General features: G+C 40.1%; 1 protein-coding gene and 1 long non-coding RNA gene across 3 annotated transcripts in view; one reads left to right on the forward strand and one right to left on the reverse strand.

The window, feature by feature from the left end:
- The window catches only part of ush2a (Usher syndrome 2A (autosomal recessive, mild)), a 197,430-nt gene extending 189,205 nt beyond the window's left edge, over positions 1-8,225 (reverse strand). The window contains exons 1-3 of the mRNA XM_047821321.1: positions 8,040-8,225; positions 5,734-6,390; positions 3,813-3,978 (exon numbers count right to left, since the gene is read on the reverse strand). Of these exons, the coding sequence (XP_047677277.1) occupies positions 3,813-3,978; positions 5,734-6,209 (642 nt within the window). The 5' untranslated portion in view covers positions 6,210-6,390; positions 8,040-8,225. The remainder of the gene's footprint in view (positions 1-3,812; positions 3,979-5,733; positions 6,391-8,039) is intronic.
- Positions 8,226-17,694: 9,469 nt separating this feature from the next.
- Positions 17,695-22,803, forward strand: LOC113651280. Of its 2 annotated transcripts, none has more exons than XR_007144563.1 (3): positions 17,695-17,886; positions 20,523-20,811; positions 20,989-22,803. It is a non-coding gene; the product is annotated as an uncharacterized LOC113651280 (long non-coding RNA). The 2 variants fall into 2 exon arrangements; XR_003442630.2 differs by lacking the exon at positions 17,695-17,886 and adding an exon at positions 18,270-18,601.
- Positions 22,804-23,201: the final 398 nt, after the last annotated feature.

Raw genomic sequence — 23,201 nt, forward strand, 5'->3', positions numbered from 1 at the left:
TAAGCATATATTAATGCCTTATTCTGTATTACCTAATTCTACATTCTTAATAGTAACTACATTACTAACACTTAATAAACAGTAAATTAGAAGTGTTACACATACACGGATAAATTGATGACCCTCCCCCACACACTCACTACCACCTGAAATAAAAAAATCATCTATAAAATAATGTTTATTACAATTATTAAGATTATTATGTTTATTACAAGCATAATAATGTTTATTATGCTTTTGTGTTACTCAATGAAAGAATCAATTAAAGTTCTACTTACAATTAAATCAGTCAAGGCATCATTTTTAAAATTTGTATTAGCTTGCATGCACGTCTGCTTATGACCAAACAAAATGTTTATGTTTGTATATAATATAGTTTATATAAATTTCCCTTTATTTCCAATTAATTCCCGTAAATGCCCGTAAATTTCTATAAATTCCCGTAAAGTTTCCAGTTTTGAATATTTCCAAAATTCCCCAGATTAAGTTCCCATGGAAAGTTTCTGGAAATTTACCGGAAACTTTCTGCCCCTTTGCAACCCTAGAAACAATGCAGCCAGCACCAATTCCTCCTCCCACCTCTCTATGATTCCTAGATTACTCTGGCTGGAGGGGATCAGGCAATGGACTGGCTGGCCTACAGATCTACATAAGTCCAAGCAAAGTGATAAGCTGTGTGTGCGTTCAAGTTCAGAGTTTGGAATTTTGGAGTGACCGAAATGTAAATGTGCGCAAAAATTTACCTTCAGGGATTCTGTGAAAGTAAATGACCGAAATGTAAATGTGCACGAAAAAATAGACAATTAAACCACATCTCATACTCTTGAAGTCATCGCATCAGTAAGTGAAATTCAAAGTTTATATACCATTGGCTCGCGAGAAAACTAGAAGAGTCAAAGTAATGACTGTACTACAGAAAGAGTTACAATGCTTACATTAACAATTGTTCTTGTTGAATCTCATTCTCATAGCTAAATGATTAAAATGCTTGTTGATTAAGCAAGTCTATTAATATTTTGCCAACAATCATCAAAAAGTCCAGAATGTAATTTGAATTGAATTCTTTGGTGCAGGTTAAGAAATAAACTAAAATAAAAATCTTATTTCAATACAAGATTAAAAAAAGGATATAAGTTGAGACTACATAAATAGGTTATTTTTAAGTACCCTAGTAAAACCCAAAATATAGTATAATACAATCTAGTAGCTTCTTTAAGGTTTAAAGCAAGAACAAGCTTTGAACTCCAACACATGAGCCTCTAACACTCAGCACTGCATTGTGTCCAAATGAAAAGTGAGATCAGACATAACAGCCTGGCAAACACAGCATACAGGATGTTGGCTGGCGATGATCATGACTTCACTCGTAACACTCGTAATCGAGGAGCTCCGTTACATAAAACGAGGCTTAACCTCTCGGACCTAAAACATGATGTATTCTGTTACGACAAGCTACTGTAACTGCTGCTGACAAATGTGTTAATCTCTGCCAGGGGTTGATCTAAACATGATGTCTTCTTTCTCAACTTTTCCTCTTTGCATCCTGGTAGAGTTTGTCAACTAACATTTTCAAGCTAAAGGATGTTCTGAGAAAGAAACTTGTCCTTCGTACTGTTTGTACTTTCCCGTATGAAATCGCATGTGGAACTTGCATGATCTCGATTACAGCCCATATCAACCGAGAGGTGAGGATGAGTTACGCTCCAAAACAAACGGCTGAAGAAGTCGTCATTGGGGTGGGGGGTGGGGGTGGGGGTGGGGGGGTTGCGGGGGGAGATACCCTGCCCGCTTTTAAACGCTATACCATGTTCCTTTTGCGTGTTGTCCCCCCAGCTCTCCTATAGACTTTTAAGTTCACTCTGAACATACACAGAGAAGGTTTAGACAGTGGCCTGACAGCCATCAAAGCTAGCCTGGCTAAAATAATGGACGATTAGATGATCAGGTGTCATTTCTCGAGATTTAAACTCACAATAACCTCCTGCCAATAGGCCATAAACATTGCCTTTTTTTGTTTTCTTGACCTAAGCAGATTAGTGTCACTGTATCTGACCCCTGCGTCTGATCAGAGTCACCACCGGCTACATTTTGGTTTTATTAATAGATGATTTCAAATGTTTTGTGATGCTTTTCTGATCACCACTGCTGTAAAGACTGATTACAGCTTTTCTGGCAGCTCAAACCATTCCTAACATTATCCTCTGAGCTCTCTCTCTCTTCAGCAATATGTTTCAGCTTGTTGGTATTTTTACACCATTCTGTGTAAACCCTAAAGTCTGATCTGGGCGAAAATCCCAGGTGGTCAGCAGTTTCTGAAATACAGTACTGAAACCCATCCCATCTGGTACCAACAACCGTGCTATGGGGGGAAAGTACTGTATATTCACACAGAGCTTAAATGTAATGTATTAAATGTGTTTATCTAGGAACCATCATGTATTGTTAATAACTGTCTGTACAAGTATTAATAGTTGGATTTATATTTTCAATAATTAATAGTGACAACTATATTGATAATCTTCTGTGTCCATATTCTGCAATCAAAATAAAATAATGAAGACTTGCAATTTTGTTACAATCAGAGATGAGGCACTGTGAACAACACAGCAGGAATAAACTAGAGCATGTCGATACTGAATTGTGGTTAAAATCCCACCGCACATCGGGCACCGCATCGAGTAAATGGCTGAAAATAGGCCCATTTTCTCCATGTCATATACTAGCTAGCCTGCAGATAAGAGTCCAACCGGACAGCAAAGAGCCCGCGCCATAGCCGACACCCAGCAGGGACCTTATTACCTATGAATTGTGGGTAGGATTCTATTATCATAATAATGTTTTCTGTCCCAGAAGTCGGCCTGCGATTCATAATCGGAACGACGGCAATTTAAAGCTACAATAATCACTGCTATTGAAAGATAATACTCTCTGCAGACAGAGCTCTCTGTTCGCTTACAATGCTGATGATGTCCCAGTATCTCCCATCCCTTTTCTCCCCTTTCATTTACCAACACGGAGATACCAGCACTCACTTACAATGCCGAACGTGGCGAGGGCTCCAAGACTCATGGGCCTGTCTGTGCAAAGAAATGCAAGAAGCATAAAAAGGTTCCTGAAGCTGATTAAGAAACAGCACGGAGCATATCAATCATTTCTTAACCACCAATGACCCAGAATTGCATCAGAATAAAATCAAAAGGAAATTACCTTCATGCAAACCAAAAAACGGTATCGTGAGACACTGGCACGCTACAAACTTTTTTTTTCTTTTTTTTACATGACTCTCTATAGCGAAGCCCAGGGAACTTGGTTATAAAGTGTTCTGCTGGGTTGCGGCATTATTTATGCAGGGAAGGGCATGAAAGAAGGCTGCACTCTCATTCTCTGCCCTCTGTGCCCCCGCAGCTGTGAGAAAACAGATGTTTACCCCTGTAATTAACGCCTTCCGTTCATGCATCTTATCCGGGTCGGAAATCTGTTGTGACACGGGTTCAGCGTGAACCTGCTGCGGCTTTTCTGATGCGATATTAATATCAATATCTTCCACCAGGCTAATTACCGAGAATATGGATGGACAAGGATTAGTACCCGCCACAGCCACTTTGTAGATGAGGTCTGATCGAGCAGATTATGGCGTTTGATAGCTTTTGGGTCGATGCCAAAAACACAAAACTCCTCAGCTCTGCCACAAACAGTGTGATGTACCTCGGTATATGGTGGCGAGGTCAAAAATTTGTCATTGCTCCCTTGGAGAAGGTGCGTGACCTGGCAACCGGTCAGTGGAAACAGCACAGTAGAAGTATACATCCTACCTGTAAGGCCACGTGTGTCCACTGGCCTTTTTGGAGGTGGTCTGCAGTTTTTATGGTTATGGAGAAGTTCTTGCCAGTCTGAACGCCGTAGTAGAACTGGACGTCCGTTTCTGAAACGGTCAGCAGGAACACCAGCCGGTCAGTGCTCCTCTTCTCAAACACCGTCCTGTCCATGAAAAAGAAGATTAAAGGAACAAAAGGTTTGGAATCCCTGTGTTGTAGATACATTGCTTTAACAAACCATGCCGTTTGAAAGCTGTGATAAGGATCTGCTTGCAAGGTTCATATCTTCTCATTAATATCCTGATTATTTAGTTTGCAAATCACATTTTAAGGAAAACAGACACATTAACAGAATCAGGGGATAGTTTTTATATAATGTATTTTATGTTATTACATATTGCAAGCCTTTTGTATTTTAGACGGCATACAGACCTAAATTCTATCTTTCAGCTCCCTGAATAATGCACTTTTGTTCTAAAATGCCAAACTTAACACCCATCATCAGTTTACACTCGATGGAACAACCCGATCATAACTATAAGTTCAACTCTAGACCTGATCTGATGGAGAAGGAATACAATACGGCACCCGAAGGCTCACAGCTGATGCTTTGTTCAGTACATGACAAAGAGGTTGATGCCCTGCTTTAATGCCCTGCTATGATCCTCCAGCAGCATTTTACTAGGAAATTCATTTAAAATGGGCGCAGTGTTGATGTTTATGCACATTTGCCTTTTTCTTGTTACTAGAAATCCTCCTCATTTTCTGTCAAATGAGATCCCATTACTAGCATTTTACAGGGAAACAGGAGCGTTTAGAAACACGGGCCACCGCATCTAATAAATCATAACGCAACGTGTTTGCGTTCGAGTTGGGTCTGGTCCTCGAGTGCCAGCCACCTCACCTGCAAGCCGCACTTTCCTGCATGCTCTACTTGCAATTAGGCCGAGCTTCTCCGCTGGGGAAATGCCAGCACTTTAGCATTCACTAAGGTGAGCGTTTCTGAAGCGAGACGTCGTCCTGCATATTTTTATGTCATGTTACTGAGGAGAGTGCTCCAGTTGATATTAAACAGAGTCCCATTAATTCACTAAGAGAAGAATTAATCAACATGTACGCTTGTTGTCACAGCTGCTGCCACTTCAGGGTGAGAATTCGAAGCTCTCTCTCGCACCAGTTGAACCGACTCAATTATTTATTTTTTCGATACCGCGCGCCTGTGACTTGTCTCCCTTTTCATCCTCTACACTTGATCTAAAATGTCCAAGCAGTAGTTCTTCATGAGTCTCTCTCTCTCCCCCTGTCCTTTCATCCTTTCACTCACTTTCAACTATATCATTTTCTAGGCTGTGAAAAAAAACAAAGTGGCCTTTGAGATGATACTCCTTTTTCCCCCTTGCCACAGCTCGGAAAACACTGCAGCAATTTTGTTTCATTGATCTAAACCTGGCCACAGCTGGTCTTGTTTGGGCAGCATAGGGGGGGGAAATGAGGAGCTTTTTCCCTCCCAACATGACAAGACGGCATATTACAAATTAAATTCAAACCAACTTCTCACAGAGACTTATAAGTACCAGTATGTGGTCTATTGTATTGCACATATAATATAGTTCCACAACCTTGGAGAATTTGCTGATATTTTCAGGTTTATTGGTTTCTAGTTTTTGGCACACAGGAAAGGGCATGGTGGTGGTGGGGGTGGTGGTGGTGGAGGTGTTCTGTTGGTAAAACAAATGACTAAGCTTCTACGGATTTGGTTCCAATTCAAAATGTCTCTTAACATCCTAATCCATGTAAGTCAGTGGAGAGAATCTGATCTGACCTATTAGCTAAGATATTAGTTCTAATGTGACAGCAAATGCTTTGTGTTGAACATCTTAGGTGCTTAAGTGAAAGTTCTAGCAATGGGTCTACTTACATTACAGAGGTGTCTTCAAGTTTCAGCCAAACTGTTATGGTAAATGATCCTTCTTGTCCCAGGTTTGGAGCAGGTAGAGAAGCCAAGCAGGCACTCTGGTTTCGAAACATGAAGCTAACAGATCCAGTCTCTGAGCCCGGGTGCAAATCCTGGCTCTCACCTGTCACACATGTGTCCACCTGCCAGTCAAGGAGGTCAGTGTGGGGTGGTGTGGATGAGCGATATGGACAGTCCTGGATGCAAAACTGCTGGGAACAGGTGAGGAGGTCATCCTGAGTGCGGGCAGCTTGGCAGAAGGTGCTGCGCTCTGGAAAACCACACGTTGCCTCACTTGGCGCCACGCTAACGGATTTGTAGGCTGCGATATTCTCCAGCCTGGGAAAAGAGCCCTGAGCTGCCACAGGGCTGAGGGTGACAGTAACACAGAGGGTGTACAGGAATAACATTGTCCCTTTCTGCCTAAAGAACCAAACCATGCCTGGCAGAGAAAAGTGTCTCAGTGTTAAATAAATAATGAATGGTCATGCTTGAAATGACATTTACTTCCTTTTTTCTTCCTCGAGAAACATAAGGTAGCTTAATTGCAATGTCAAATAGGAGGCCAAAGCCCTCACTTGATGGGTAGGATTTGAGTTGGCTACAGTCTCTCTGGAAGACCTGCAGAGCAAAACAAAAATTAGATGAGTAACATTTCAAAACAGGCCGTCACATTACAGCAAATAGTCCCAAGCTCCTGGAAAAAAAGTGTTACAGATGCAGAAGCAGGTGAAGAGTGAATTACCCAAACAAAGTGCTGTACGGGTGGTCAGATTTAGACAAAATAGAGACTTTTTACCAATGTGTTTACCTTTAATAAAATGTGAAAAAAATGCCATCCAAATTTATGGCAGTTCAACTTGAGTTAACATGCTAGCTAGTGTTTCCGTTAGCGAGGACTGTCATAACTGTGATTTTGTAACCAACTTTAGAGACCCTCATTGTCTATGCGATGCTTATTAATATTGTGCGACAATGAGTTGTTTTGGCTTTACATTAAAAGATTTTTTAAGATTTTTATGGTGATGAACAAAACCATACAATCTATCACAGTGTTTAAGCTTGATCATGCACTTGCCACACTCTCTAATTCCATAGGTCCCTTGAGCTCATGTTTGCAAACAATCAGGCCTTGCACATGCAGCAGAGACGCCTGAGCTCTCATCATAAACAAAGCATCTTTATCACCATCAAGTTGTGGAGGAATGAGCATCATTTCAACCAATCAATAAACGGGTTAAAGGAAAGGCATTTAAAGATTGCATACAGATTGTTAAAGTGAAATGCGAGAAAAGTTTTTTCCAAATACTGCCCAGTCAAACTATCTGTGAAGAAGTAAGAGTTAAATAAACATGTATTGACCGCCGAGTGCAAGGTCGTTATCTCATAGTGGGTATACTGTAGGTGGGTGGGTATAAACTTGTGTACATCTACAACGCCTGCCTGGTGTGTCTACAAATTGCAGATTAGCCATTTATGTTGTGGAACAAAATTGACTTAATGGTATCAGTGTCGTGTGTTAGTTAATGTAAGCACATATGTACTGTTACTCTACTGTATATACAGTACAGCTACGGTGCATTGGTGCTGCTTTTTATTACACACATATAAAACATACCTGTATATCATGTTTTTGTGACAAATAGGGTGTGTGTGTGTGTGTGTGTGTGTGTGTGTGTGTGTGTGTGTGTGTGTGTGTGTGAGAGAGAGAGAGAGAGAGAGAGAGTTTGGCAGTACTGGTCATGACAGCACTTTGCACCACACTCGGACATTCAACTTGTAGAAACCCAATTAACAACTCAATAAACATGCAAATTCTCCTCATATATATTCATAAGGCTGTATATTGGTGTTATGTGTGTTTATTATATAACTGACAACAGTCCTGTTTCCATATTGTTTTGTTCCCAAACACGTAATACACTTGTTCTGAGACTTATTCTTCATTTGTTAAATAATTTCACCATAATTATCAACGTTATGTTTACTAAAAGGACATAAAAACTGTTGAGTGTTAAAAGGCCCGATGTTTCAGCACGAGCTAATTATCAGCAATGCTAATTATTCACACTAATTATTCACTTCCACACTGCAGAAGGTGGAACACAAGTAAAACAAGTTATTTCAGGGAACCCAAACAAGCCTCAGCACTTCATCTCCGCAGGGTTTAATACAGAATAAAACCTCATATTTATGTCCATCACTTTAAAACAGTTAACATAAGACGTACTAAAGAAGAGGATAAAAACAAGAATAAGACGTGTACTTACCGTGTTCACACGCCGAACACACGCACATTTCGTGACTAAGCGCAGAAGCAGATTATCAGAAGTTTGCCATCTGCCGCGTCTCGAACAGCTCGAGCGTCTGAGGATTTGCACGAGCGCGAAACTACACGCAGAATCTACCGTCACTTCAACCTGCTGGAAAAGCACCTGTTGATATGAGCGGCGGTGTCGCTTTCCCCCCCCCATCACCCCCCGGCTGGTAGGAGACTCAACAGCGCAGTAAGTGCCGAAACGCCCCCCACCTCTCCCTCCCTCCCTCCATGCGCACGTCTCGTCACTCTCAGCTCGAGGACGCCGCTGCACGTAGCCAAGCAACCAGCGGCGGGACACAGTGTTACAGTCAGGTACTGGACTGGGGGGGACGGGGAGGAGGACAAAGGGATTGAACAGGTGGAATTCATACACCATGAGACGGTGTCTAACAAAGAGGATTATGGTTAATAGAACAACACGAGTTTGAGTTTCAAACTGCATCAGAAACGATTAAACATCAACTGATTCGATTTTTAACAATATTATTTACACAATATTTACACAGTATTAATGATGTGTTTTGAAGACCGCTGAATCTGTTAAAATATGACAACACTATACAGTAGGGTTTATCTTCATGGCGAATCCATTTTTGACGAATCAGTGAATCTGATACAAAAGAATACAGAACTATATGATTTACATGCTTATATACTGTATAATGCTACTGAATCTGCTTTGATATGATACAATACAATGGTTTAGTGATTTGATATTTGTAGATCCCACTGAAACTGTTACAATATGATTCGATTTATTAGACTTTGATCTGGATAACTTTTTAGTCAGAAGGGTTATTTTAACTATCACCTTACTAGCCTATTAACCCATAGGCTTAAAAATATGATTTTTTTTACGCCTCAGTTGCTTTTCCTTTTTCCATAATAATTGACTTGTAATCAATTATAATTGCTAATAATCCATTTTTGATTGCCACACTCACTGAATCATTTCAAATTGATGAACCAATTAAAATCCAGTCTGAGCTGGTGGAAGGTGTCTTACGCTGAGGAATTTGAAGCAGCTTACATATAATGACATGAATGATAGTCAAATAAACTTTTTATAAAAGATTGTCTGTTGATGACAATATTTATAGTACAGCAACACGATTCAGTTCGCAAAAGAGAAGTTGATTCGTCTTCTGCACAGACCTGAATATTTTCACATATAACATATATTCTGGATTTATATTACATTTACAGTTATAGAATTTGGTAGATTTTCTTACCCAGGACTACTTGCATGTGCCTAGTCTTGTATCCAGTAACTTCACTCTTAGAAACTACTCCAAAGCACTTTACCATTGTAGCTACTTGCTGACAGCTAAGTCCACACAGCTTGGTCAGTCTCATGGCGTCTGATATCTGATCTGCACAAGATGGATTTTTCAGCAAAACAATTAGATTTTGATATGAATCAAAAGCATTCTCAATACATCTTAACTGAGCTTATAGAAGCTGAGGAAAACACTTATTTTGACACACATCTGACATAGCGATGATATACTGTAAATGTGTCACGATGGGACAAAGGCGAGTGCGGATCCATTTGCAGTTAAGTCCTTTTAATACACAAAACAGGAAACAAGAAACAAACAAGCAGGTTTAAAACAGGGCAGAACACTGAGCGGAACAGGAACAGAGACATAAACAGACAACATACTAAACAACGACTCACAACAGGGAAATGAACAAACAGAGTAGATATAGGGAACAAGAACCAATCACAAGACGGAGGCAATCACAGACTAAGACAAAACACCTGGGGAAGAGAATGAGTGTAGTTAATGTCCATGGTAACAGATAGGTGGGCAAAATGTTTATGTGAGGATAAAAAAATTAAGTTACAGAAGGAGTGACAGTTCTGTGGGTGGAAAATCCTTGCTGATCTATTAACAAAGAACAATGGCCAGATTTGGTTCAAGCTGTCAGGAAGGATATAGTCAATCAAATAATCATTCTGTATAACTGTGATGTGCAGAAAAGCATCTCACACTTCAAACACTGAGGTGGATCTACAGAAGAACAACATCAGGTTCTGCTCCTGTCAGACAAGTTAATTTGGCTATGTTTACAATGGTGTGCGCTGTGCATTCTGAGATGCCTTTCTTCTCACCACAGTTATATAGAGTGATGATGTGACTACTGTAGATTTTCTGTCAGCACTTTCTTTCTTATGTTTATCCCCCAATTATAGGCAGCATTGTCTGGATGTTTTAAATGTTTTAATGATATCTGAAGCATATATACAGGTAAACATACTCAATTTAATGCTAAAGTTGTTTTGTGGCAATGTTTATTGTGCTTTAAAAATAAAACTGTCTCGGTCCCTCTATTGAGACAGTGCCTTTAGAATAAGGAACCAATGAAATAATTGCCATCAGTTTTGTTTTAGTGATGCTGCTGCCGTTGTCTTTAAATTGTTTTTGTTGGAAATCCCAACAAATGGATTGTACATGTCTCTGGAGCTATGGAGTGTTTCATTTTCCTTGTGAGTCTGGTTAATGCCTGCATCTGCATTTCCCAGAACACACCATGTACTACAAACATGGCTGCCATGGACTACACTTTTCAGCACAGAAGCACTCTTCATGTTCACAGTCACCAGACTTTTAATCGCACTATATTGGAGGGTTGAACATTTTTTTTAATATAATTTATTCTTTCAGTAGGGGGGCACGGTGGCTTAGTGGTTAGCACGTTCGCCTCACCTCCAGGGTCAGGGTTCGATTCCCGCCTCCGCCTTGTGTGTGCGGAGTTTGCATGTTCTCCCCGTGCCTCGGGGGTTTCCTCTGGGTACTCCGGTTTCCTCCCCGCTCCAAAGACATGCATGGTAGGTTGATTGGTAGCTCTGGAAAATTGCCCGTAGTGTGTGTGATTGCGTGAGTGAATGAGAGTGTGTGTGCCCTATGATGGGTTGGCACTCCGTCCTGGGTGTATCCTGCCTCGATGCCCGATGACGCCTGAGATAGGCACAGGCTCCCCGTACCCCAAGGTAGTTCGGATAAGCGGTAGAAAATGAGTGAGTGAGTGAGTATTCTCTCAGTTGTTGTCTTGATGATGGTAATGGAGGTGCTGTCTGTCTAGCACAGGGGTCGGAAACCTTAAACACTCAAAGAGCCATTTGGACCCATTTCCCACAGAAAAAAAAACCACAGGGAGCTAGTCAAGTCGTGGCCTAATGGTTAGAGTGTCTGACTCGTAATCCGAAGGTTGTGGGTTCGAGTCTCGGGCTGACCACGACTGAGGTGCCCTTGAGCAAGGCACCGAACCCCCCAACTGCTCCCCGGGCACCGCAGCATAAATGGCTCCGGGTGTGTGTTCACTGCTGTGTGTGTGCACTTTGGATGGGTCAAAAATGCAGAGAAAGAGTTCTGAGTATGGGTCACCATACTTAGCTGTATGTCACGTCACTTTTTAAAACCCTTTTGACATCTAAAATGAAGATAACACTGCATTTTTTACCTTTATGGAAAGTGTAGAAAGAACTGTAATGTGTTGCATTTATGAAATCAATGAACTGCTACCGAGTAAACAAAATTTTATTTCTGCAGGCAAACAAAAATATTTTGAAAAGTTTGAACTAACCTTAACAAAAAGACGCTGTGTTGAAGGTTACTTTCAAACAAAATGTTCAATGTCTAATTGAGTCCTCTTCGTATTCATGACCAGGACTCTCAAGTTTTGAAGACAGGCAAGTGTGACATCTCCAACCCCCCGCAACCCCAATTTTTTTCATTGGTTGTTGCATTAAATCTTTCCCAGATAGTGCTATTTTCTGATTGGCTATTGTGCAGCCTCTTTTTTTGATTGGCTGATAAGTGTCAGGCTCGACTAAGAACTCCAGGAGACGTGCTTGATTCCTGCCCGTTTCCATAGAGACTGATACATTTTGTGCGCTGAGGCTTATTAAATATATGATAATTAGTCAAAAAGTTTTTTCTGCATGAGAAATACGATGTGTGGCAGGAGAGCGTGATAAAAGACCAAACTGTCACTCTAAATGCATGACACCTGACAGCCATGCATGACATCAAAACTTTTACGTGCCGGCTGCAGAAAACCAAAAATGCGTCTGCTTCTGTGATTCGGATTTTGCAAGTTAGCAGTTATGACGCATAATTTGAGCGACAAAAAAATTAAACACGGTTACAAGAGCATCATAATCTTAGAATTACATTTTTTAAACTAACTAACAAAAATAAAATAAATTTACATTAAATATTTATTTTCCAAATCTACAAGGAGCCGCGGCAGAGGGATGAAAGAGCCACTTGCGGCTCCGGAGCTGCGGGTTGCCGACCCCTGGTCTAGCACATTACCACAGAATCAAACCGTTCAGGGATGCCTCAGGATAGAAAGGGATTCCTTATATGCTAAAGATGATTAGTCAATAGACAATAGCACCCAGATCATGCCAGTGTGCTTGTGAATATTCACATTAGTATGTTCTGTATTAATATCTTCCTATAGATGCTATTCACGTTATTTACATACAGTATGTCAACATATAAATAAAATAATATTCTAAAATTTGAAAACCACAAAAAAGTTAAAGCTACCTTTTATTTAAATGTGCCTTATCTGTGAATTACATTAAAACAGCGGATTTACTACTTTAGCGAACAGAGACAGTGTAGTCTAACCTCTTTTTAATGAAGTGTTCCTAATGACCTAAAGCAGCTTACTGCACTAGCCTAATAATCAATAAACTACAGCAAGGCCACAGCCAAAGAGAGGATTCCACTGGAAAAATGTCAGGGCCGGAGTAAATGCATGCCTTCTCTCCTTTGCTGGTGTTTAAAACGCACATCAGCACTGTTCCTGTACTTAGAGGAATCAATATCCAGTGCCCAGGTTTAGGTGATAGAGGAAAGGGGTATGATGTAGTAGTTTTCTCACATTTAAACACGCATAATATTAAAAGTATGGTTACTCTATTGTATTTGCATTAAAGAAAATTGTTTATTTGCCTCCTATAAGAAAAAAAAATTCATTCTAATAGCAAGTTTTAAAATCTCACCTGTCCCCAAATGCCAAGTGTGTTTGGAATGAAGACCTAGCTTTAGAATTAGTTCTAGCTTTAGTCCACAGTGATAGCAACCTAATGATAAAGCCATTTCTAACCTTCACATTCCAGCAATTCCAGAGATGATCTCTGGTTATATTTAACCCGTTTACATGGACCAGACAACTCTGCTAATTAATAAAGCCTTCTTATTCACCAAAGATGGGTATGCAAAGAACAGGTTATAAGCAAATAACATGGCAGAATCGCAACAGGCAACTTCAAATGTGTAATCATTGATGGCTATAAATTTGACAAATTGAAGAGATTATGGTTATGTTTTATGTTTTCCCATAGAAGCTTTGACTAAGCTCTCCCAATTGTGCAGTTCATATTAATTTTATTTGCATGTTTGTCATCTCCATAGCTGTTCTGGACTACACTAGCCAGAACGTAAGAACTCCGTCAGTTTCAGAGTCAATAGTCTTTTAATCATGCACACGTGTTCTTACCAAGCCTTTTGTTTTTGTGTTGTTGCTCTTGTTTTTGCTGCCGAGATATTGAATCTTTTCTACATTGCCTGTTCTTTAAATAATGGTTTTGCCTTATGATTTAGTGTTTGTAGCAGTAATTTCTAATATTAGCTGCTCTGATCAATGTAAAGCAGTTATTTGAGATGAAAGAATGCAATAAATACATACTATACATTCTCATGATGAATATGACCTTTCTTTGTTCTCCAAACATCATACCACAGACTCCTGACACTTTCTGGCCCAGTTAATACTACTCTGAATAGTGTGCATTGTGTGCAATGTCTAATCACACTAGATCTGTTTTTCTTTCTTTTTTGAATAAACGCATATGTTGGATTTCCCTAAACGTCCCTTTCTGACCTCTAAGCTCTCTCTGAATCTCTCTGACTAGCTGCCATCAGCTGAATAATTTACATAAATGCATGTGTCTGAATAACCTGCCACAGACAATCTGCTACAGATGGATTATGTTTTAAAAACTAGAGTCACTGATCTAAATGTTTTTTTCATAGTCCACATCGATCAACTCTGCTACCGTGATTTTCTTAATGCTTGTTTTGGTCTTGTGAAATCCACCAGCTTATGAGCCCTGCCCTCGGGTTACAGAAAATATACCACTGTTTCAAGCATTTCCTTCCTAAAACTATACAAGTAATATCTGGTTTTATGACAAAATATATCATGATTCTGTCTCTATAAACTGCTATTGAACATTATTCTGCTTTGCAGCACTATGGATGAAGTCCTTAGGGTCACAGTGAGAAATCCCTCGCCTGCTGATGATACATCCCATCATATTAACCTCCTTGCCCTGCCAGAGTTAGTAAAACCTACAGCAGTGCACTAAAGCTGGAGCTAAAGTCAGAATCTTATCAAAAGTCAGCATTTTTACAAACCAAACACAGTCTTTTCTGATTTGGCTTTTTTCATAGTCGCAATTTCAACCTGACTGTACAAAAGAATTTCCACTTTATTGATTCATGTTCATATGATTAATGTTTCAGCAGCCTTTGTTATCTCAGTAGGCTAGTGACTTAAAATCTTTTCAGTTTATTTACTACCATGAACAGTCACCTACTTACATTCAACTGATTTTTTCTGGTCACTAAAAGGTGCAATAGTTCAAAATGGGAAAACAATAGACTTGACCTTATCAAAGCCATAACATTGGAATCACACGTATGCCTGGGTTCCACTGGTCCACCCATTTGTTTGGGCACTATTTGGAGTTTGCAAGCTGCCTACCAGTGAATGTCAGGGGCTGCTGTGGAATGCTTCATGGCCATTGGGAAGTGATTACATCAGATCAATGGAGTCCAGGTAAGCAATCTGCCTCCTTGGGTTTTAAAGCCTCACCAAATTCAGAACGGAATGTCTGAATGGCAAAAACAGAAATACAGATATCACCATAAGTAGGCATCTACACAACATCTAGTCAGTTTAACCATACAGGCCCCCCATGTTAACAGTGGTAAATGTCAAAATTGTGGTTAACAGTGGTAAATGTCAAAATGGTAGCTCAGTGGTTAAGATGTTGGACTTCATTCCAATCCACCAAGCTGCTGTTGAGCAAGATCCTTAACCCCTTAACTGCTCAACCATATAAAAAATAAGATTAAATATTATTCGCACTGGATAAAGGCATCAGCCAAATACTGTAAATGTAAATGATATTAATGTATGGAGACACTAGAGGATGTTTACAATGGTGTGGTGTATTGTTCCTGTATGCTCCCATGTATGTTCCCATTGCCCCAGTCACTGGTGCTGCTTGCTAGGTGCTTGCCTTATTCCAGGGGGAGGCAAGCCTTTTGGTATTAGCTCACTATCTCGTGTCTGTGGAGAACTGGATCTAGTTTGCCTTCACCAGAGAACAGGCTGTTTAACACACATACAGTATCCTCATGCACATCTTAAAGCTTGGTCTCATACTCACATGAATGTTTACTAACACCAAAGCAAATTACACAATTTATCAGCATAACTAAAGACCCAGATTAGTTCATGGCATCAATAATCAAAAGGATTTGAGCAGGCCACTAGCGGTGATTTTGCAACAGCTGTTTTCATTGGGCTTGTTGGAACTAACAGATTCTCAGAGAAAGGACATCAGTATGTGACTGAACCCCAGGATCAGTCAACGCAGATGCATTCTCATCTCTGTGAAAGGGGAAACCTGACCTACTGACGATGTTCACATGAAAGGGGAATGCCTAGGAATGGTCTTCCATCGAAAAGAGACAGTCACCACAGACACTTTCCTCACCAGATGGAGAGCACAGAGGCATAGGTTGTGTCATGGCGACACAGGGGTCATATAACCACATGTTATATCAAAAATAATAAAGTTTTTAGGGTAGCTTAGATGAGCTGGCACCAAGAAGTGGGGCAGTAGAAACATGTAACCATGTGCAGGTAACCAGGCACATTCCACACACCTCCTTTGCTCATTCATTTACATTTACATTTGCAGCATTTGGCAGATGCCCTTATCCAGGGCTTTGAAGTGCCTTGAAGTCTCTATCAATGAATACATCAACACTGGTTCACTAGGTCACTAGCATACCATCAACCTAAAGCTCTGTTGGGAATTGCTTAAGCTCCAGTTTAAGTATTTCATGAAGAGGCAAGTCTTCATTTGAAGTCAGTAACTCAGCTGTTCAGACATCTAGGGGAAGTTCATTCCACCGCCAGAACAGAAGGGTCTCGATGTATACCGACCACTTACCCTGAGAGATGTTGGAGTGAAGTAGATCAGAGGGAGGGAGGTGCAGTGCGAGGAGTGACAAGAGCCCAAGCTAAGCAAGAATCGCTCTAGAGAGCTCTATTCATTGCCCCAGAAAGACATGCAAGCCTGGTTCTTACTACTGCTCTCACTCACTAGTGTGCCCCTCAGCAATGACGAGCCTGATGACTAACAAAGCAATACAATAAATGCTGTAGAATGGTAGTATACAGCTCTTGTATATTCTTAGTTTGAACTGTAGTGGGAATTGTGTGTGCCTTGTCAATTGGACACCCAGCCCTACATGCCATGCCTTTCCATTTGATCAACGAAAAGGGCACTACAAAGATGTGTTTCACTCTAGGACGTGTGAGCTGCAACTTCATGGGCATCAGTGTTATACATGGGCCCTTGCAGTTATGCAGTGTTCCAAGTGTAACATTTAGGTGACAGGCTCCCAGGCTCCCTACTCTGACAGGCTTGGAAAAGTCAATGTCTGCTGCTGGAAATTGGCATTATATGTAAACTAATTTACTTTTCTTTTATTAAAGAGCATATATTTTTATGTAAGCAGCAACATGAGTTTATGCATTAGAATTTTAGACACATTATGGCACATTATTTTACTGGCATACAGTAAGAAAAGTCATTTATTATTTGATATACAGACTGACCAGTCATGCAAGTACAGTACAATGCGGGGCTGACCCTTTTGCTAGGTATGACACATTCTTTTGAAGACTGTGATTGGCTGGCCAAAATTTTTTTTTTTAATAATTAATATAATTATTGAAGTCTATTATAAGCCTTCACTTTGTCTCTATGTTAAGATATTTGAGGCTATATTGTGTAGGGTTTACGTTCGTGACTAATCATATAGAGATGCGCTAACATCTGTACGTTACAAATGTAATAAATGTAATGTAAATATAAACATCTCCGACACAGCACAGAAATGTCATAGCACCAAATTATATCATTTCTGCCACTATGGCATTTAGAGATACGCTAACACCTACACAAAAGTGCCGAAATGCCATAGCGGCAGATATTATATATACATGGCGCTATGAGATTTCTGTGCTGTATCAAAGATGTTTACATGCTAGTATTTCGGGCTGGGACTATTCCCAACAATAGGGGGACATTCTGGCAGTTTTTTGTCTTGTGCCATGTGCTTTTGTTTTTGTTTTGTGTATCACCTGTGTTAGCCCCGCCCATTCCTTATCCGTTCCCGCCCCTGCACACCTGTTCCTTGTGTTTCAATGATTGTCACCCATATTTATGCCGGTTGACTTGCGTCTGTTTTTTTGCTGAGTCCTTGTCTCTTGATTGTTGTATTTGTGTTCCTGTGTTCTGTTTCTAGCACTTGTTAATGTTTCCCTTAATAAGCCCCTTTTATGTTATGCTTGCACATGGGTCTTTTTTTTTTTTTTTTTTTTTTTTTATCCGTGAAGACACCCCTGCTTCTCTGACAGAAAAAAAATCAGACGCAAGACAACCAGAATGTCCCCCTAGTGTCCAGGTAGGGAATAGTCCCTACGTAGATACAGATATAATATGCTGTAATATATCTGTGTATAATAATATTAATAATAATGTTAATAATAATAATAATATTAATAATGTGATATATATTTACATTATGATTATTAATATTATTATTAATATTATTATATATATTATAGTATATTATATCTGCATATAGTATTAGTATTATTAATACTAATATACTAAAGTGGTAAAGGTGTTGGTTTACTGATCAAACACCAGGTCACACAAATTACCTCTGCTGGGCCCCAGAGCAAGGCCTTTAACCCTCAATTGCTCAGTTGTACAAAACGAGGTTAAAATGTAAGTTTCTCTGGATAAGGGCTCTGGATGTTTAATATGATTGAAAGCAAAAATAATCCCTACATGATCAAATCCATAGGTTTTTTATTACATTTTATCTACATCCTCAACTTTTTCCCATTTTCCCCTCTGTTAAAGACACCTTTAAACCTCTTAAATGTCCTCGTCCCTACTCCTAAGACTTTTTGAACTTATGAGCCCATTTAAGGTGCTTTATGAATGACTTGTAGCATCAAGTATAGTGTCAAGTCAATTCAGCTTCTGGGATATCGATCTGGTCAACTTAGTGCTGTTCTTTCGTGCCCACCTCTCTAGAGTGACTTACAGGTCCACTAGAGGGGCATCATGAAGACAGCACCTACTGTAATACAGGAATGGTTTTACAGGTGAGGGCTACTGACATTTTTCCCCTCCTCGCCATTTTTGACTGTATTTCACTAGTTTTGCATTTGGCTAGGGTCACTACTGGTAGCAATAGGCAATACCTGGACCCTACAGAGGTTGCACAGGCAGTTACACTCTTCCAGGATTGTACATCAATACGTACCATTGCCAGAAGGTTTGCTGAGTCTCCCAGCATAGTCTCAAGTGTATGGGTGTGATTCCAGGAGACAGGCAGTTACTCTTGGAGAGCCAGACAGGGCCGTAGAAGGGTACCTGCTCCTTTGTGCAAGGATTAGCACTGCCAGAGTCCTACAAAATGACCTACAGCAGGCCACTGGTGTGAATATCTCTGAACAAACAATCAGAAACATACTTCATCAGGGTGGCCTGAGGGCCTGACATCCTCTACTGGGTCTTGTGCTCGCTGCCCAGCACCGTGGAGCTGGATTGGCCTTTGCCATAGAACACCAGAAGACCGGAATTGGTAGCTCCACCATGAACACATGTGACAGACATGAAAGGGTCTGAAGAAGCTGTGGAGAATGCTATGTTGCCTATAATATTGTTTAGCATGACTGGTTTGGTGGTGGTCCAGGACGCATAGACCTCTAAAGGCTAAACAACGGCACCCTGACTGCTGTTAGGTATCGGAAATGCTTGGACCCGTTGTCAGACCCTATACTGGTGCAGTGGGTCCTGGGTTCCTCCTGGTGCAAGGCAATGCCCGGCCTCATGTGGTGAGATTATGCAGGCAGTTCCATGAATTAATTAATACAATTGACTGGCCTTTACGCTGATATAAATACAATAGAACACTTCTGGGACATTGTTTTGGTCCATCAGGTTATACCTCAGACTGTCAAGTAGCTCTTGTCCAAATTTGGGGGGGGAGATACCCCAGGACACCATTCCTCGTCTCATTAGGGTCATGCCCCAATGTTTTCAGGCATTCATACAAGCACCTAGGTGCCAAAAATAACTACTGAGTACCATTTTGAGCTGTTTAAGCAAATTGGACTAGCCTGACACATAATGTTTTCACTTTGATTTTCAGGGTGTCTTTGAATTTAGCCTTACGTAGGTTGATGATTTTCATTTCTATCAAACAATGTGGTATCTGTTTGTTCCTAGCACATTACCCACTCCATACCAGTATAGATATGCAGCAAGATTTTTTCCCCATTGAGATCCGATGTGTGTTCCAAGTATTCCATTCATTTTTTTGAGCAGTACGCATTTCAACTTTCAGTGATAGAAAAGAGAGAGAAGTGTGTGCTTCATGTGTGGGGCAGTGTGTAGGGTGAAATTTAAAACTACCATGTATGGAAGGAGATCTATGCCTTACAGATTTTCTTATTTAGCATAGTCAGGCCAGTACGAAAATCAATTGCTGCAGCATATCAGCACTCTATCGAGTTTTTTCATCAAAATATTTTCTGAAGTTTACTATGCAGAAAAAACCCTTCTCAGCTGACTTTACATTATCTAAATTTTCCTATTATGTTTAGCTCCTCCATGATGCAACAGTTCCAGACATGAACGTCTTGTTGAGTGACCGTATGACACACATCTGTCATAGCTGATGTGCTGTTTGAGGTTTATGTATAAGATGTTAATATATTAATATGGTTTGTTAAGTACAAATTGCTTATAAAGTTATTTTTTACTTGGCTGATTGCTGTAATCTCTACAGTAGCTAATGTACCTCAGGTTAGCTAAAGGGAAAAATTAGCTACATGGTAATCACTAAGAAGAATGCAAGAGAGTCAAAAGACAAATTGACCTCTAGATAAGAATTAGCAAATGGTTTGGTTCACATTTGGCAATCTGGTATAATAAATATGATGTGGGTCAGAATTCTGCAAAATATTGCCTGGTTATGGTCCTGATGGGATTCTCTCTTCTCTTGTCTTCCTTGTTCAGCATTACTGTGCTAAAAGACTACAGAGAAGTGAGAAAACACCAATTTTCTGAGAAAGTAAAAAGGAATCTTTGCAGGAAGGACTTTGCATGTTGTTTGGAATTGGGTCTACACACTTCTTCTCTGCTTCTACACAAACATATTTGCCCGAGAGACATCAGGGGAGTGAAAGACCTGCGAAAGGCCATTACCACAGTGCAGTGTAGCCCATCAGCGAAACCAGACCCTGGAGACACCCACACTGGAGCTGACAAATAAATCAGGAGGATTCTGTGACCAAATGCTATCAGGGTGAAACTACACACATTACCACTTAAATGACGAAGATTAAAATATCAGTTTTATGGATATGATAACATATACAGAGATTTGGAATAGGAAATTATAGAAATAAACACTCTAATAATGACTTTTTAACCTGTAGTGCTAAAAACAGGAATCTGAGACAATGTCATGTGTCCACTGCAGCATCAGATTCCAGTTCATGGCTGACAGGGATGGAACACCATGGGATCTTCCTCTGCTGAATCACACGCACCTCGTGGTTTGGCATGTTCAGCTTTCTGACGTGCTTTGTTGATAACAGTAGTTATTCGAGTTACTGTGGGCTTTCAGTCAGCTCAAACCGTGCCCCATTCTCATCTGACCTTTCTCATAAAGGAGGTGTTTCTGCCAACAGAACTGCATCTCACTGGTACCATTCTGTGTAGTGTGAACATCTGATGTTTGACGAACATTGTCCTGTATCATTTCACGATGCCACATTATTGACGGACTGTAAAATTGCATCAATTTACATAGAGATTCATGTGTTTTTACTAAAGTGGCCTGTGAGTTTCAGGAAAATGAATTGAGTTAGGATGAATGGATGGGATGTTACCGTTTGATTCCCACTTCAGGCCCTTCCTCTGGGTACTTTGGATTCCTTTGCCACTTTATAAACATGCATTAGGTTGATTAACATCTCTAAATTGACTGTTTGTGTGAGCATGTGTGTGATTGTGCCCTGTGATGAGTTTGCACCTCATCCCGGGTGTCCAGCATTCCCCCCCCCCCCCCCCCCTTATGCACTGTGTAGGATAGGAGAATGGACAGAAAATGGATGGCTCTAATTTGGAACTAAATATGATTTATATGACATGTTTGTACTATTAATTATTATATTGACACCAAAAGTGAGGTTTAGATTATATCTGAAAAATATTTAAAAATGATATTTTTTTATCCTTTTTCATTAATCTGTATAAAACTCTAAAATGGGAAAATGAAATGCAAGTCTTAAATCTATTTATTTGTTTATTTATTTATTATAAGTTTATTACAAAAATGTGAGAGAGATGGAGTTAAAAGAGCCATTACAGATGCCACGGAGCACTTTTAGCATCTCACAAGGTTAATGAGAACAGTCTTCAGTGACTGAAATGCTCAAGTAGCTTTTATTGTATCATAATAATGAATGAATGGTATGGAGATAAAATAAAATAAATGAACTCCGAAGCCATGAGTAAAACGTATGTGCCAGGCACAACTATTAAAATGGAAAGAAAGCAGAAAGAAATATATCAGCGGCTTCCTCTACCTTCTTTAAGTGGCGTCTCTTTTTTTTTCGAAAAAATATTTGCCTGCAGGTCGCTGCTCTGTCTTTTAAAGGTTTAAACGTTTTTGCTACAGAACATTAAATATCTCTCAGCATTATAGGTTTTGAAATGTATTAGAAGCAGATGATTTTATGGAGCACACTATCCTTAGTGTTCATCTCCAGCCGTTCTATGAACTGCAAACGTCCAGTGTGGAAGACGACGCCGTAGCTGTGGTCAGTCATTTTGAGCTTGGGCTGTCAGAATCATGTAAGAGTGTTTGGTTAATATCGCCTGTGGCTTATATGTGTCGTCTTCCTCTTCCATAGTGCCACCATGCTGAGTTAGTCACTTATGACTAAGTGATGGGACTGTGTGTGTGTGTGTGTGAGAGAGAGAGAGGCCATGTCATCTGTGTAGAGTGTTGTCTTACATCAATGTGTCCGCTCGGCAGCCTGAGGGCTTAGCGGCTGATTACTTTCTGAGTGCACATGCCTCAAACGCTGCATCAAGTTGTCAGGAACTCTTTTCACGTCCGCCATTTCTCTTCCACCCTTTCTGAGACAATAATATTCTAACTGCAGCAGAATGAAGTGTGGCTGTGTGAGTTGGCCTGCCAAGACAGAGCAAAAAAAAAAGAAATAAATAATAGAAGAAAGACCACATTCCCTCTTCTTACTTTGTTATTTATCCTTTCAGCACATCAGTTAATGTGGCGATATGTAAATCTGATTTGTTCAACGTCATTCATCAGCTTGGTTCTTTATGTAAAGCTAAGCACATATTCTTTATGCTGATGAGTATAAAAGGTCAGATTTGCCATGTTTGCCTTTCAGATAAAATTAAATATTGTTTGGAGACATGAGCCATTATGGGAGAGTTTTCTGAGGCATACAGTATGATAGGTGGGTGGGTCTAAAATTATAACAGCTCATCTACAGCATCTAATATTCTTATTGTTTTGATATTTTTTTCTTATTCTTTCATCTTTGTATAACCTGGCTCAGGGTTAGACAGAAACATCAGTTTATTCTGGATCAGGGTTGGACCAGGACATGAGTTTATGCAAGGTCAGGGTTGGACCAGGACAATAATTTTTCATGG

Source organism: Tachysurus fulvidraco, chromosome 12, assembly GCF_022655615.1.
Source record: "Tachysurus fulvidraco isolate hzauxx_2018 chromosome 12, HZAU_PFXX_2.0, whole genome shotgun sequence".
NCBI classification, from domain to species: domain Eukaryota; kingdom Metazoa; phylum Chordata; class Actinopteri; order Siluriformes; family Bagridae; genus Tachysurus; species Tachysurus fulvidraco.